Source organism: Rhincodon typus, chromosome 22 (assembly GCF_021869965.1).
Source record: "Rhincodon typus isolate 14 chromosome 22, sRhiTyp1.1, whole genome shotgun sequence".
Lineage (NCBI taxonomy): Eukaryota > Metazoa > Chordata > Chondrichthyes > Orectolobiformes > Rhincodontidae > Rhincodon > Rhincodon typus.
In genome coordinates, this window is record NC_063353.1 from 26,023,277 (window position 1) to 26,040,881 (window position 17,605).

At 39.2% G+C, this 17,605-nt stretch overlaps 1 protein-coding gene across 1 annotated transcript in view; it reads left to right on the forward strand.

Moving 5' to 3' along the window:
- LOC109931996 (voltage-dependent calcium channel subunit alpha-2/delta-1) overlaps positions 1-17,605 on the forward strand; it is a 612,802-nt gene that overhangs the window by 352,334 nt on the left and 242,863 nt on the right. The window contains exon 8 of the mRNA XM_048609958.1: positions 10,961-11,092. Coding sequence (XP_048465915.1) covers positions 10,961-11,092 — 132 coding nt within the window. The remainder of the gene's footprint in view (positions 1-10,960; positions 11,093-17,605) is intronic.

The window sequence follows — 17,605 nt, forward strand, 5'->3', positions numbered from 1 at the left end:
ATAATAAGTGCTACAATTTTCCAACCAACACACAGCAGTAGTTTTGCCAACTTATGCAGCATTGTGTGCATGAAGCCTTGTCACAAAAAACTTTCAGGTGTTTTCTGACATCTTTGACTCTCATTATTGTAAAGCTCGAGGGAACCTATAATATTGAATATTGTCTGTTTCTGTTTGGAGCAGACCCAGTCTCAGGGTGGTGGCTGAGTCCTATATGAAGGATATCAAGGAATGGATTGGTAATGTGCCCATGCAATGTGAAAATCAAACATGTGACTTTATGCATGGTGTAAAATACAGGAAGAGTTTAGGGCAAACAGACAAGGTTTCTTTGGTAGTGCGTCTAAAAGCCCCAAACTCTGCTGCCTTAAATCGCAGGGGAGCAGCCATCTTTAAACATCACCATCTTTAAGTTACACATGATCCTGCCTTGCAGATCCGATACGGTACCTTCATTGCCACTGGTTTACTATTCTGGAACTCCCTGCCTAACAGCACCTTCTCCATTACTGAATGTGGCCATTGATTCCCAAATCCTACAAATAGGTTAAAAACATGGAGAGATGTAGATATGGAGAAGCAATGTATTTTTACTGACTGCAGCGTGTTATGTGAAACAGCCATGCATATCTGATGGGAACAGGGAGGGATTATACAGTTAAGCTTTCCAAAGTGACAGGTTTTATGTAAGCTTGCTAATTAGCTGGCCCCCTTGTTGCAGAAACAGAAAGACATGCTACTGTCTTGTTTTCTGTCATTCGATTCACCTAGGTGATTGTGCCCTAGTTTGCTTTCTAAATCTAAGCTGTCAATATTCAGCAGTGCTTGAAAGTGGCAGAGACAGCCAAATTGTTTTTCGGTGTTGCCGCAGTTAAATTCACTGAACTGCATATGTCAACATAGAAACTAAGCCTTTTCACAATGTGTTCATGACTGTGTATGCCAACAGACAGAATTGGCTCCAGTTCACCGCAGGTACCAATGTTATACGATTTGTCTTATTATTAGTACTCTACCATAAAATGAAAATAAAGTACATTATCAATTATTGGTGCAGGCTTGTTCTATTACATACAGTAGGCCAAGCCAGAGCAAAACACTACAATATGTAGCCAGGCTAATATATGTGGAGTCTAACGTTGTTAGAAAGGCAGGAGAGCTTCACTGATTTTTTTTTCTTGTAGTGAATTGCTAAATGGTCACATTAAAATAAACCTTTTCTTTTATAAAGTGTCCTTCACAGTCATGAATTATTACAAAGCTTTTACAGAAAATGATGTACTTTTTGTTTTAAAGTGCAGTCACCATCGTACATTGTAAGTTGGCTTGAATGGTTTAACTCACATTCTGGAATAGCTCTACCCACATATATATAAATGGGTGTCTCTCGGAGTGTTTAGTCATTATTTTGTTTGTTCTTAGTCTGCAGACATTGACTATAGCTATGTAGCCTCGACCTAGTTACTATTTGTTATGCCGTACAATTTCTGTTACCTAGTGATAATGTAATTACCTAGTTCTATAATAATGGAGCTTATTATTTTATATGATTAAACTATTTCTTGTTATTCAAAGATGTTTCTCTTCTAAAGTTTTGGAGTAGATTTGTAGCTCGGGTTGTGGGCGTTCAGGTTCGTTGGCTCGCCGAGCTGGTTTGTTGTTCCGCAGACGTTTCACTACCCTGCTGGGTAACATCATCAGTGCAGCCTCTGATAAAGCGTTGGTGTGTTTTCCCGCCTGTTTTTTAAACTCTGGAGTCCGTTGAGCTGGATTGCCTCACTTCCGGTTTTCCTTTGTAGCGGAGTGTATATGGGCTTGAGTTCTATGTGTTTATTGATGGCTTTCTTTGTGGAGTGCCAAACTTCCAGGAATTCCCGTGCCTGTCTCTGCTTAGCTTGTCCCAGGATTTTGGTGTTGTCCCAGTTGAATTGGTGGTTCTCCTTATCCATGTGGATTGAGATAGGTGAGTATTGGTCGTGTCTTTTTGTAGCCAGTTGGTGATCGTGTACCCTTGTTGTTAGTTTCCTTCCTGTTTGTCCGATGTAGTGTTTCTCACAGTCTCTGCCAGGGATTTTATAGATGACATTGGTCCTGTCCATGGCGGGGAGTGGATCTTTAGTTGGGGTGAGCAGCTGTCGTAGGGTCGACGTGGGGCTTGTGTGCCACTCTGATGCCCAGCGGTCATAGGAGTCTTGTGGTTAGTTCTGATATGTTCCTGATGTGGGGTAGTGTGATCAGTGTGTCGGGGCGTGTAGTATCTTCCTGATGCTGTTCGTGTAGGCATCTTCTGACCCAGTTTTTTGGATATCCATTATCCTTGAAAACCTGGAAGAGGTATTCCTCCTCCTCTTGGCATAGTTCCATGTTGCTGCAGTGTGTTGTTCCCCTTTTAAATAGTGTTCGCACGCAGCTTCGTTTGTGTGTGCTGGGATGGTTACTATTGAAGTTCAATACCTTGTCTGTGTGTGGCTTTTCGGTGTACTTTCGTTTGCAGTTCCCCATTTGTCTTGCGCTCTACCATGACGTCCAGGAATGGGAGTTGTTTGTTCTTCTCCTCCTCTCTGGTGAATTTTATTCTGGTGAGGGTGTTGTTTATAATTTTGTGTGTCTCCTCTAGTTTGATCCATTTAATGAGGACAAAGGTGTCGTCTACGTAGCGTTTCCATAGTTTTGGTTGGATTAGCGGAAGGGCTGTCCTTTCTAGTCTTTGATGCAAAAAACTATGGATATGCTATGTGGATGACACCTTTATCATCATTAAACTGATTCAGAAGTTCCAGATATAGAATCTGGTAGCAATAAGAAACAGCAAAAGAAAATAAGTTACTGCTAGTAGCTTTTATGCCCCCTCCTATTATATCTACATTGTACAGCTGTGTTTACATTAAGAAATAATGGAGGCTTATTGTAATAATCATGGTGACTTCAATCTTCATATGAATTGGATAAATCAAATTAATAAAGATAGCCTGGAAGATGAATTCATAAAGTGCATTGGGACAATTTCCTCAAAAATAGTTCTGAAATCTTCTAGGGAACAGACTTATTTCAACCTGTTAATGTGTAATGAAATACAATTAATTAAACAATTGTCTCGGTTGAAGTGCTGGAATTTAACATTCAGTTTGAGGGTCAAACACATGGGTCCATAACTAATGTCTGAAAGTTAAAGATAATTACAATTATAAATACAAAGTTGACCAACTTGAACTGAATCGACTTTAGGTAGGTAATACAGAAGCAGGATCAGATATTCAAGGATACGCATCATAATTCTCAACAAAGATATATTCCATTAAAGAAGAAGGACTGTATCAGAAGGATGTGCCATCCATGGCTGACTAAGGAAACTAGAAAGAGAAGGCATACAATACTGTGAAGATTAATGATAGGCCAGAAGATTGGGAAAGTTTTAGAAATCAATACAGGATTATTAAAACATTCATAACAAGTGAGAAATAGGGTATCAGAGAAAACGAGCAACAAATATAAAAATAGATAGTAAAAGTTTTTACAAATATATAATAAAGAAAAGGGCAAATAATTAACCATTGTCCCTTAGAGGATAAGACTAGGGAATTAATAGCGGGACATGAGAATATGGCAGATGTTTTGAATAAGCATTTTGTATTTGTCTTCATTGTAGTAGACACAAAAGCATCTCAAGTATAATAGAAATTTAAAATGCAAAAGGGAGGGAGGTACTTGAGACAATCACTCTGACAAGAGAAAAAAGTAATGGGAAACTAATGGACTAAGGCTGACAAGTCCTCTGGATCCAATGGCTTCCCGAGATTTGAAAGCACTCCAGTGGATTGGAAAACTACAAATGTAACATGTCTTTTCAAACAAGGGCTAAATATAATTAAGAGACACAAGCAGAACATTTAAAAAATTTCATATTATTATCAAGAAAAGTTAACTGGTTCTGTGAAAGAAATATCATGTTTGACAAATTTATTGGTGTATTTTGAGGATGGAAAAAACAGGAGGATGAAGGACTACCAGCAGATGTAGTGTATTTTGATTTCCAGAAGACATTTTATATGGTGCCACATTAATGGTTATTACATATAATGGTTATTAGTGGAGGTCATATACTAGCTTGGATATGGACCAGCTAAGTAACAGGAGATGGAGAGTCAGTTTAATATGTCTTTTTCAGGATCACAAACTAACAAGTGGGGTGCCACAGGGATTAATGCTGGGCCCTCATCTATTCAAAACCAATATTATTGACTGAATGTATTGCTGCCAAATTTGGTGACAATATGAAAATATCTAGGAGAGCAAGTTGTCAGGAGGATGTCAAGAATCTGCAAAAGGACATGGATATGATGGATGAATGGGAAAACATTTTGCAGAAGGAGTATAATGTTGGAAATTATCCAAATTAACAGGCAAAATACAAAAGTTGAATATCATTTAAATAGAGGGAGAGACGACAAAATCCTGCAGTAATGAGAGATCTGGGTATTCTTATACATGATTTACAAAGTCAGCATGCTGAGACAACAAGTAATTAAGAAGGCAAATAGAATGTTGGTTTTTACTACAAAAGGTTGAAGTACAAAAGTAGAGAAGTCCTGATACGACTGTACAGGGCATTGATGAGACCACATCTATGCATACTTCTCTTGTTACATGGTTTAAGGAGGCACACACTTGCAATAGAAGCCATTCAGAGCACGTTCACTAAGCTGATTCCTGGGATAAAGGAGTTGCCGTATGAGGAAAGATTGTGCAAATTGGGCCTAAACTCATTTGTGTTTGAAAAATTAGATCTAATTGCAACATCTAGGTGCCTGAAGGGACTTGTCGTGATAGATGCTGAGAGGATGTTTTCTGTCATTACAGAATCTAGAAGGAGGAGGCACATTTTAAAAGTAAGAAGCCTCCTATTTAAAACAGGGATAAGGAGATATTTCTTCTCTCGGATGGTTGTTGGAGTTTGGAAGTCCCTTCTCCAAGGAACAGTTGAGGCATACCTTTGAAAATATTCAAGGTTGAATTAGACAGATTTTAATTGAGGGAATTAAGGGTTATGGACAACAGGCAGGAAATTGGAGTTAAGGCCACAGTCAGTGTAGACATGGTCTTACTGAATGGTGAGGCAGGCTTGAGGGGCTGAATGGCCTTTTCCTGCACTTATTTCTTATCTTTTTAATACCATTAACAGATGGCTGCCTGCCAAGCAGACACTGCAAGTGCCTTCCTCTCATTATCTATCTTTGGTTGCAAATGGCATTATTGGCTATTTGTACTCTGTTCATTTTTCCCAAATCTGTATTAAAAAATTAAATAGATTTAAGTACTTCTGTGGGTGACAGTCTTTTCAGAGGCTAAGCTACCATCACAGCGCACTCTCTATATGACAGAAAATGTACACCTACAGTATTATTAATGACAACTTGTATTTAGTGTTCCACTGTTCAGTAATCAGAGCTTGGATCCTGTGGTTATGATTTCACATTGAGGTTAATGAAGCTGCAATCTTGGCCTGTCAGAGAGCCACAATTAGTGTTGTAAGTCATGGACGTATGGTTTACAGTAAGAGGGTGTAATGGCTAATGCATTTCAATCTGTTCAAAGTCACCCCAACTAATAATATAAATTAAATGCAGGAAAAGGACAGGTGACCGTACCAGTACCTTTAGTCCTTGTGAATTCTGTTGCTATTTCTACAATTTGTTATAATTGATTCGTCATGGCTATGCACTTTTAGCTGTTGGTGTACTCTTGAAAGGTTTAATTTATTTGTAATTCATCCACTTGTGTTCAAGTTTGCATGTTATTCTTTAACTGTTTTTATCAGATTTATCACCATTTGTTGATACTCGTTAGGTCAGGACCAGATTGAAATGTCCATATCAGCTATTGAAATTCACCAATGTTATTATTGGGGGGGGTGGTGCGGGCACGGTGGCTCAGTGGTTAACACTGCTGCCTCACAGCCCCAGGGACCCAGGTTCAATTCCACCCTCAGGCAACTGTCTGTGTGGAGTTTGCACATTCTCCCTGTGTTTGCATGCATTTCCTCCGGGTGCTCCAGTTTCCTCCCATGGATCAAAGATGTGCAGGTTAGGTGGATTGGCCATGCTAAATTGCCTGTAGTGTTCAGGGAAGTGTAGCTTAGGTGAGTTATAGGGGGATGGTCTGAGGTTCAGTGTGGATTTGTTGGGCCAGAGGGCCTGTTTACTCACTGTAGGGATTTTATGAAATATTATGATTTATGAAATTATTTAAATCATAGAATCCCTACGGTGTGGGAGCAGGCCATACCAAGCCTCCAGAGAGCATCCCAACTTGTGCCAACCTCCTACTCTATAACCCTGCATTTTCGATGAAGAATCCACCTCGCCCGCACATCACTGGACACTACAGACCATTTTCTCACAGGCAATCTGCCTAACCTGCACACCTTTGGACTGTAGGAGGAAACCAGAGCAAACCCACGCAGACATGAGGAGAATGTGCAAACTCCACACAGACAGTTGCCTGAGGCTGGAATCAAACCCAGGTCCCTGGAGGTGTGAAGCCGTACTAACTGCTGAGTAGACGAGAGTTTTCATTTTGGATATATTCAGAGTTTCCAGTACAATTTGCAGCTTTTTGTATTAATTCTGTTGTTTACATTTTTAACGGTGATAGTTGCAAAGTTTGAAACTGATGTAGCAGTCACTATTCCAACGGCTTAATTATTTGTACATTGAAGAATTTTATAGTATTGTTAAAATATTTAATTGTTTCATAGTCTTCCATTAATTTTTCCCAAGCAAATTTAGATGTCTCCATGTACTACTCCCTGTTTCCTTGACAGGGATAGTCTTGAATAAAGTCACTGATATGGTCAATGCTACTGTCTGGGCTCCAAAACTTTCTTCTTCATCTGATAGGAACTGGTTACATGTAGTAATTTAGACCAAGGATACCAAAACATACACTGTTGAACTAGCTAGGTTTAAGTAGTAGATATCTCCATGGTTCTGATGTACAATATGTTTGTAAGTTGAGTTCTATAAGCTGACGTGCTACTTTAATCACTTCCAGATTTCAGAATTATTTGCAACAGACTGCTTTTATAAATTTGACACAGATCTAAAAGTGTACCTGACTATTTGTCTGACTAATTTGTCAAGTAACATCTAATTACTGTTATCACCACAACAATAACTTATGTTCCGAAGTGATTATAATAGAGATTCTCATGTATCGGCAAGTAATGGGTTGATTTTAGTTGAAGTTGATGAAGTTGTCTCAATGAATATTTCTTGAGATATGTTGGTGAAAACTTAATGTAAAGTTTTTGCTAGGAAGCACACATTAGGAGATGCTGCAATTCTGTCTCTCAGGAGAAATTAAATAGGATTGACTGATCCAGTTTACATGGAGCATTAAACATTACTGCGTGCACTGCCAGAGTGACACCCAGAATAAATCATCAACAATATTTATATATTCATCTCCACTATTTGGAGGGAGTTATACCAGAGCACTGTATTGATTTCAATTCTTCTTATAAAAATTGAAATTGTTCTTGAAAAGGCTTTACAATTTTCTGTCATTTGCTGGTGATAAAAGAACGGAGATGCGTATCTGGAAGAAATCACTGGGGATGGTGATGTTCCTATTGTGTGATGAAGTATTTCATTTTCTTTTGCTGCGTTATGCTGACATTAATACATTGATTTATGTCAAGCAAGAGCTGGAGTCCTTCAATGAACAGCAAGCCTTGCTTGGAAGTACTGTACAATTTTAGTGATGAACGTCTGCTTGACATTAGTTTGTTCATACACAACTTAATCAGCAATGCTTGAAATATTACTTTTATCTAAGCAGCTTTAAATTTTTCCTCTTCCACAAGGAGTTTTTATTCTACTAAATAATGGAAGAAAAACTGGTGGTTTAGTAGCTTCAGGACTGAATTATTTGAACCCAAATGCTTGTCACAATCTCAAACTCAAACCCAAGTAAAAGGGTTCTCATATGTCTCAACCAATACAAGTCTTGAAGTATATATTTATCTCTCATTTTACTATTAATAGGTAATGTGTCAATGAGAGATAAAGGGCACTATTTTGTTTTTTGAATTGCTTAATTTTTTTAAAATCTTCAATTCTTTCTAAAATCTTTCTTTCTGTAATCTTCAATCTTTTTAAAAATCCATACTTGTTATTGTGTAATGTTATTTCAAGATTTACCTGTTTTTTTCCATCCACTCTCTTGAAGATTTGTTCATTTCTAATCTATGAAACTTGCCTGCTTTGTTTCTTGTATGGCGATAGTAATTGGATATGAACTTATGGATTAAGAGTGGGAGTAGGCCATTCAGCCCCTTGAACCTGCTCCACTATTCAACACATTATAGTCAATCCAATTGTAATCTCAAATCCACATTTCTGCCTACTCCCAATACCTTGCAAACTCTTACTTAACAAGAATCTATCTAACTCAGCCTTAAAAATATTCAAGGAGATTGCTCCCATTACCTTCACTGAAAAGAGTTCCAAAAACTAACGACCCTCTGAGAGAAAAAAAATTACCTCATCCCTGTTTCAAGTAGATCACCCTGGTTTTTAAACAGTGACCCACAGTTATTGACTTTCCACAACTACTTCTTTAGACCCCTCAAGATCTTGTAAACTTTAGTCAAGTCATCTTCTTGTAAAACATAATAAAAGTAGCCTCCAATTGATTTTATTCAAATGTACAGTGCAGTAGAATGTTACGCTGCTTGTGCGATGAGTTCATAAACAACTTGCCTTAAAGCGATAAGCACCCAAATGCTTCCAGTTGGATAAAATAAACTGCAGAAAGAAAATGACCTTATATCGCGCTCTTGAATGGTCTTGGAGTTGGCCTAAGAGGGACACTGGCACAGATTTTATGGTAGGTTGCATTCCCATTCACATGATCGGTAAACTGTGAAGCTCAGGTCAGCAAGAAGATCAGCTCAATTTATAGGGAAAGTAAACTTAGAAGGATCACATCATAGATTTAGAGATACAACAATTACAACAATGGGAGGTGTGAATATGAATGTAATAAAACCAAGTTTAAAAATGAACTTCAGCCTGTGCTATAATTTCCTTGTAATGTAGCTCTCAGCATAAACAAAAACAGAAGATACTGGAAATATATTTAGCTGTGTCAGAATGTTCTGGTGAAAGGTCACAGACCTGAGATATCAACCCAGGTTCGTTCTGTATAGATGCTGTAAAGCTTATTGAGTATTTTCAGTATTTTCTGTTTTACTTTCAGTCATGTTGATGTTAAAGCAATGGTTTTCAACCTGGGATCTGTGAACGCCTGCAGATCTGTAGAATTTAGAAAGGGTCACCAAAATAATTTAGCTTTAGTGGAATGTAGGATAGGTGCCAAATATGAGGTGGGAGCAGGATGCAGCATTCATGTGAGCAGAGAGTGGGCTAGCTGTCTCGTTGAAGAGAGGATTGCAGAGAGAGCTGCACAATGATTGTTAGGTGGACCTGCAATTACTTTATACAAGAGAGGAAATGTTTTTAAAAATTCAACTACCAAGTCCTGTGCAATAAGAAGTAGGTGCACCGATTTCAGTGATAACTGAGAGTGCATACCTAATTTTCAAAAGAAATAATAAAACTTTCTTTATATGTAATATTTTCATATCACGAGTGTTTTTTAGTACTATAAATTTTGTTTGTTGCGGAGTCCATAGGACTGGCACACAGACTTTTAAAAATTGGAGACTTGCACACACAATGTGGTAAAAATTTGGACTCTCCTCCTCAAATGGCAATTGATACTAGATCAAATTTCAATTTAAAATGGAGATTGGTAGATTTTGGTTATCCAAAGGTATTGAGAGCTTTGAGCCAATGATAGGTATAGGAGTTAGTTCATTGATCAACCGTGATCCTATTAAATAGCAGGGTTGGGTGGAGGTAAATGGTATATTCATGTCTTAAAGCTTAGACTGGATTCTGTCAAATTGAAATAGGTGCTATAACCAGAAAAGTTTGACTACCAATGTGTCAGAGACAGGTACAGTGCCAGAGAGGATGGGAGTTAATGCTGTAGTAATAGCTCCACTACTTAAGAAAAAGTAACCTCTTTTACTGATGGAGATGTAAGAAGTTTTTGTTCTCGGCACTGTCAGCAGTATCAATAGAGAATGAGGGTGATTGGCAGGCAAGTATTTGCTCAAGCCGATACGTTTATCTATGCCATCAATGAGATTGACAAAATGAGAGTTTCATAGTTAATTCTTTCTAATGCTCAGCTATTAAGAAATTGAGAAATCTCAAAAGCCTATCTTGCTTCATATTTTATTTCATTTTCAATATTGTTATATTAAGTGGTTACAGTGTTTCTAAGATGAAACTCCCACCAAAGCAACACGGGGGCAAAATCAGCAAATTTCCGTTGGGGATAGTGAATATCCAGCTTTGGTTAGACTTTGGTGGGATAGAGGGCAGCATGATGAGAGTTCAACCCTTGCTCTGATGAGCCTACCCCAAATGTAGTCTCCTCTAGTTCTGCACGTAAGTTTAAACAAAAACACCAGTGCGAGTATAAAATAGAGAACCATTCTCGTATAATGACTCTAATAATGAGAACAAAGTGTCAAAAGCTGTCACCAGTAACACAAAACAAGATCAAGTTGATCTCGAGCAATGAAGATATGATGCATTAAAGTAATTACCTTAACTGATTGGCCATTTTATTCATCTTTCTCAATTTTTGTGATCGAAAATAAATTTTGTGCCTGATTTATTTTATGAATAGCTGCACATTTTAGGGAAATACTGTATCTAAGCTACATGGATTCCTGTTGTGTGCTACGTATTTAATTAATGACCAATTGTCTGTATACTTTTACAGCCCAGAAGTAATGAAACAGAGCAGGTAACCATTTTGCCTTCCATTTGGGCATTGAAGTAACTGGCTAATAATTAACCAAGTGTTTCTTTATTGGCAGCAACGATTGTTCTAAATGAGCTGAACTGGACTTCAGCGCTGGATCACGTTTTCAAGAAAAACAAAGATAAAGACCCAACATTAATGTGGCAGGTGTTTGGAAGTGCAACTGGCCTGGCTAGATATTATCCAGGTAAAACAAACTTTACAATGTGAATACGTGGACAGTATATTGTGACTGGGAGGGAGTTGCAATTAATACGTAATAACTTATCTAATACAATGACTACCTTCATTGTATGATGTTGTACATTTCAATCCCTGTAAAAAGTGGGTGGAATCATGTCAAAAGATATGTTTGCTATGAATCTTGCACTTTATTGTACTCCCTCACACCCATGTTGTTAAAAATAATTTGCAGCAAACCTAATCTTTGGAGTAAACACAAAATAGGATTGTTTCAATTTTCTACTCATTTAATGAAATCAGTCCCCTTTATTTACAATTGTACAGCTCTTTCCCTGTTAACAATGTACTGGTGCTGGAGAACATTCATCAGAAAAATGGTGTTTTTCATACTGCTATCTTATTCTGCAGTTTAATCTGTCTTGGTACATTTTTATATCCATTTCATTGAACCTCTCCCTCTCAGTCTATAAATCATAACTCAGTCTCCAAAGGTGTATCATATTGAGAGCAAAGACCATGGAGGTGGATTTAATTGTTCCTGCTCTGCAGGTCCAAAATGGGAGAACACTTGAAATGGAGTAATTTCCCTTTCCACTGCATTTCTATTGCTCTCTGTCTTAAATACACAGCTCGTTTGGAGGTAGAAGGGCTACTCAATGGATTTCATTGGAAATCTCAGGCATAAATCCTAATCAGGGTTCTTTAATGTCACTCTGAACTACATCTTGACTGTAGCCTAAGTGATGAGGTGTCATTTTCCCCACCAGGTTGGCAATGAATCAGGACGATGATGAGGACCTCCACTTACTTGTTATTCTACAGCCCCCTACCAGTGATGATACTGAGGCACTCACTGGTGATGTCTTTGCAATGTATGAATATAATGGACAGTTTATTTTATAATTATGGAAGTAAGAATTTACTTGTGATCTTCTTAGTTTCGACACTTAATTTAATGGCCCAAAATCAAGAACTATGCTGGTAATTGGTCGTTGACTTAAATTCTTTGAAGCTTGGCCTGTTAGCTTCTCCTGGAATTGATTTTAATTGGTCCGGTGAGCCAGGTGACCTTTCAGACAGGCTACGTTGCACTTTCTTAATTGGTAGAAGAAGCAGGGATTATTTCATTGATCTTCAAGACAACCCAAAGCAGCTCACAGTCAGTTGACAAGTTCCTGTTATTTTGTTGTGATCAAATTAGTTCACAAGTTCCCACACGCACTAATTCATTAAATGACCAGTTATTTGTTTTTGCTTGTGTTGGTTGAAGGTTACGAATTGACTTTGTTGAACAGACTGACGTATTTCAGATTTAACATTTCTTCTGTAGGATGACATCTTTAAGAATGTGAAACTCCCTCAGTATTGCTTTGAAATGCAAATCAGCATTTTTATGCCCTGTCTGAGGCTTGAATCCATCACCTTCTGACTCTGAGGCACTAGCGATGTATAAGAATTATGCTTAAAAGGTGCAAAAAAGTGGAGTTTCCTATTAAAAATATTCCATTCGTGACTTATTTTTATTCTTTGACTAGTACATAGTTACTTCCATAATCTGAAACACCTGATTTCAGAATTAATAATTTACACCCATGTCTCAATGTTATAAAGTCTGTTTATTAATAAATAAAAGTAAACTTAAAATCTAGCCACAAAACTACAGGTTGCCAACGTCGAGTACTTTGACAATTTGGTGCTCAAAGTCCTGTTTTGGCATTTTATCTGTGCATCACATTATCCTGAATGGGTTTAAATACAAGTCCAAATGACTCATTGTAGAGCTCAGGCATTCAGAGTTTGATTCCATGTTTGCTGAGCAACCGGCTATTAGCAGGGATGGATGTAAAACTGCTACAGTTGGCTTCAGTGTGTCTAGTTTAGTAAAAGGGCATTAGCCAGGCCTCTCCTTGTCGATATTTTACAATGATTCCTGTTGGAAATATCCAGTAATGAATACCTGATATGTACTCGGCCACAGATATCTCCCTTGTACCACCTCAACCCCACTGTTACATGACAAACAAATATTCACTGCTGTGTTACAAATGTGGAAAGTGACTGCTTGAGAAAGACGAGTGAGGTACATTCTTCGGGAGTCCTCACCATGGTAAAGAATCAGAGTGTGCAAGGGAAAGGCTGTAGGAGGTGGAATGGGTGGGAAGAGTTAGTGTGTGGCAAAGAGATAAAAATACAATTCGGATTTTAAATGAGCAATTAATACTTACACAGCACAGTTACTATCATAAAACATTCCAAAGTGCTTCACAGGAGCATTATAAAACAAGATATGATGCTGAGTCCTATAGAAAGCATTGGGTCAGATGACTAAAAGCTTGGTTGAAGAGGTGCAATTTAAAGAATGTCTTAACAGAGGAAAATGGAGTTGAGAGCTGGAGAGGTGTGAGGAGGCCATTCCAGATGTTAAAGTCAGAGGGTACATCCCCCAACAGTGGAGCAATTAGAATTGGACAGAAAAGAGACAAATAAATATTGGACACCTCTTGGTGATGACCATGCCAGAATGTAACAAAAAAAGTTGCTGGAAAAGCTCAGCAGGTCTGGCAGCATCTGTGAAGGAAAAAACAGAGTTAACGTTTCGGGTCCGGTGACCCTTCCTGAGAACTAATGGTGGCTGGGAAAACGTCAATTTATATGCAGAGAAAAGGGGATGGGGATGGGGTAGGGAGTAAACAATTGGGTACAGCCTAAAGAGAGAGAAGAGCAGTTGGACAGACAAAGAGTTGATAGCGATCTAATGAGTTCTAACTGTAATGAGTTCAATAATTTTAGGGTCTAAACTCTCCCATGTCCCAGCCCCCTACCCCACACACCAGGCCTTATTACCACATAGCCTGCCATTACACACTAATTAGTCACTAATAGTCCCCATTAACAACTATTCACCCTCCCAGCCTGATCATTCCTGATTTATAGCATCCGCAGTTCTTTCGGTTTATATGCCAGAATGTAATGTGGGTTAGCTCATAGAATGGTTACATCACAGGAAGAGGCCATTCAGCCACATGTGCCTATGCCAGCTCTGTTTAAGGGCTACTAAACCAATGCTATTTCCTTCTTTATCCTTGTAGTCCTGGGATACCCTTTCTGCTCATGAAATTATCTAATTCCCTTCTGAAACCCATGATTTAATTTGTCCCTGCCACAGTTTGTAAATTCCAGATTCTAAATTCTCAGTGCTGCTATGATGGTAACACTGAACAATCCAGATCCCGGAGTGAAACCTGACTCAATGGACTGTAAATTTTATTTACCTTTACGCTTGCAGTGGAAGTCAGACAGTGAGCGTGTTAACAAAATTCTGCCCATGCATCTTTTACAAAAGAACAAAATAAATTATTACACAAAAGAAAACATGAACAATAGGCTGAATTTTATGAGGAAACAGCCAGTTGTCAGTTTTGGCAAGCTACATGGAAGGATTCTCTTCCCCAGCAGGTTTTCTCTACAATTTTCCTCATGACCTTTGCACCAAGCCTTCACGGCATGTTCTATCTTCCCTCGCAACTAAGTCGGAAGAATTTACCACTGCTGGGTCTGCCTGGGGTTCCTATAATGGCACCATTTCTAAAGACTAACTGTGCACTCAGTCAAGGGCTGTCAGCCAGGATTGCCCTTCACCAGGCAAGTAGTGGCACATGGATGGTATGGCGGTCGCTTCAGTCCAAATATAAGTTGCATATTTATAAATTCATTGCTATTTAAGAAGTAAGCGGCACAGGTTTCCTGTCCTTAGGGTCATCCCATTTTCAAAACCTGTCTAAGGGACTAATAACTCTTTTGTTAATGCCCAACATACATTAACAATGTATGTAATGTAAGTTCAATGTAGGTAATCACATACTGGAAAGCCTTCGATGGTTGAAAACATACACTTTCATTTAGCAACAGCTAAAGTGAAGGCAAAAGTAAAAAATAAAAAAAAAGCTGTAATTTGCTTCTGGGAATAGACAGGGTTCACATGCCTTACAATTAGCGATGTGTGGTCACTGCATCCTGCTAATGTCCATTAAAATTGAGTGTCAGAGGACGACTAGGAGTATGGGGAGGCAATGGCCTAGTGTTATCATTGCTAGGCCTAGCGGTGTTATCACTAGACCAGTGATAGTCTAGCAGTAATATTGTTCTAGAGACCCTGTTCTTGGCATTTAAGTTTGAATCTGCCATGGCATACGGTGGAATTTGAACTCAATAAATGTCAGGAATTAGGAGTCTAATGGTGCTCATGAAACCATTGTAGAGTGTCAGGAAAAACCCAATCTGGTTCCCGTATATGCTATAGAGAAGGAAACTGCTGTCCTTACCTGGTCTGGCCTATGTGTGACTCCAGACCTACAAGCAATGTGGCTGACAATTAGGGGCAATTATGGATGGGTAGTAAATGCTAGCCTAGCTGATACCATATCCCATGAATGAATGAAAAAAAACTTTCTCCTGATTGCATACCATTGTGCCACTGCCACTGCTGAGTCTGTCCTGGGACAGAACATACCTAATGATGGTGACAGTGTTGTCTGTGACATTGTGTGTAAGGTACGATTCTGTGAGAATGACTATTTGAGGCTGTTGCTTGACCAGTCTATGAGACAGTGCTCCCAAGTTTGGCAGTATCTCCCCTCCCCCCAGATATTGGTGACTGGGACTTTGCAGGGTTGACAGGGCAGAGTTTGCCGCGTTTTTTTGGTGCCTAGGTCAATGCCAGGTGATCCATCTGGTTTCATTTCAATTGATACTGGTCTTGCTAGGCCATTTCAGAGGACAGTTAAGAGGCAACCACGTTGCTGTGGGTCTAAAATCACATGTAGGCCAGACCAGGCAAGGAGAGCAATTTTCTCTCACTAAAGGGCATTAGTGAAGCAGATGACAATCAATAATGATTTCCTCATCTTCATTAGACTTACAATTCCAGATTTTATCAAATGCAGTAACCACCATCTACAGTGGTGGGTCTCTGGATTATTAGTCCAGAGTACAGCAAGTGCAAAATCGAATAAAAAAGAATGAACAAATGACTAAGTTAGAAGCATGATTTAGAAAGACTGTAATGAAAAGAAAGAGAGAGAACAGAAGCAGAAGATTATACAGCAAGAACAAAACAAGACACTTACTGAGATAGCACAAAAGTAACATTCTGCCTGGAAATTCTTTGCAGCTATAATCAAGCTGAGTGAAAAAAAAACAATAAGGAGTTACACAGGAGAATTGATGCAGCAGATGCTCAATATTCAATTTCTTGGAGGTCTCTACATAACAAATGGCGAGAAACATTGAGTGGAGTGTTTATCGGGTGGCCAATCCAAATAAACTCTGTTTGGCACCATGTTGTCAAAAGATAAAATGACAAACAATCCAGCAAGCTTTTTTCTTGGTTCTACATAATGGAATATAGTCACCTTGACTCTTGGGCTAGAAAATGGAAAATCTTGGCTTACGTTTCTTTGCAATAAATTTCATCTGCCATGTGTTCATCCATTCCACCATCCTGTGTATGTCTCCTGAAGCTTATCACTGTTCACTGATCAAAATGCTGCCAAGTCTCCCCAGTGTAGAAGAGACCGCATTGTGGGCAGTGAATACAGCAGACTAGGTTGAGCAAAGTGCAGGTAAATGGCTGCTTTGTGTGGAGAGTGTAGTGAGGAGGGAGGAAGCAAACAGGTGTAACACCTTCTGCAGTTGCAAGGGAAGTGCTGTGTGGCTGTGTGTGTTGGGGGGGCGGGGTGCGGATGGTATGTTGGGAGTGGAGGACGAGTGGACCAGGGTCTCCCAGAGGGAACAGAGGGAAAGGTTGACAAGGGAGTGGAGGGAAATATGTGCCTCATAGTGGTAGAAATGGCAGCTTATGATCTTTTGGAAGTGGATGCTGGTGGGGTGGTAGTTGAGGACCTGGGGACCCTATCGCTGTTGTGGGAGGTGGCGAGGGATGAAGTGCCGAAGAGGAGTCAGACATGGCTGAGGGCCCTGTCAACCATGGTGGTGTGGAATCCTTGGTTGAAGAAGAGGGTGGACATTTCTGAACCTCTCCTGCAGAAGGTTACATCATCAAAACGGATGCAACGGAGAAACTGGGAAAATTAAATGGAGTCTTTACAAGAAGCAGAGTGTGAGGATGTATAGTTAAGGTAACTGTGGGAGCTAGAGGGTTTGTGGTGGATAACGTTGGCTAGCCTATCCCCAGAAATAGAAATAGAGATGTCAAAGAAAGTGAGGGAGGAGTCAGAGATGGACCAGGTGAAACTGAGAGCAGGGTGGAAATTGGAAGCAAAATTAACAATTTTTTCCAATTCCGGACAAGAAATGGAAGCAGCACTGATGATTAACCAGAGAAAGAATTGTGGGGAGGGACCTGAGTAAGATTGGAGCAAGGAATGTTCCACATACCCCACAAACAGATAGGTGTAACTGGGGTCCAGGTGACTCCTCAAGGCTACACCTTTGATCTGGAGAAAATGAGAGAAGTTAAAGAAGGTTTTCAAAGCCAGCTAGAGGGGGGGGGGGGGGG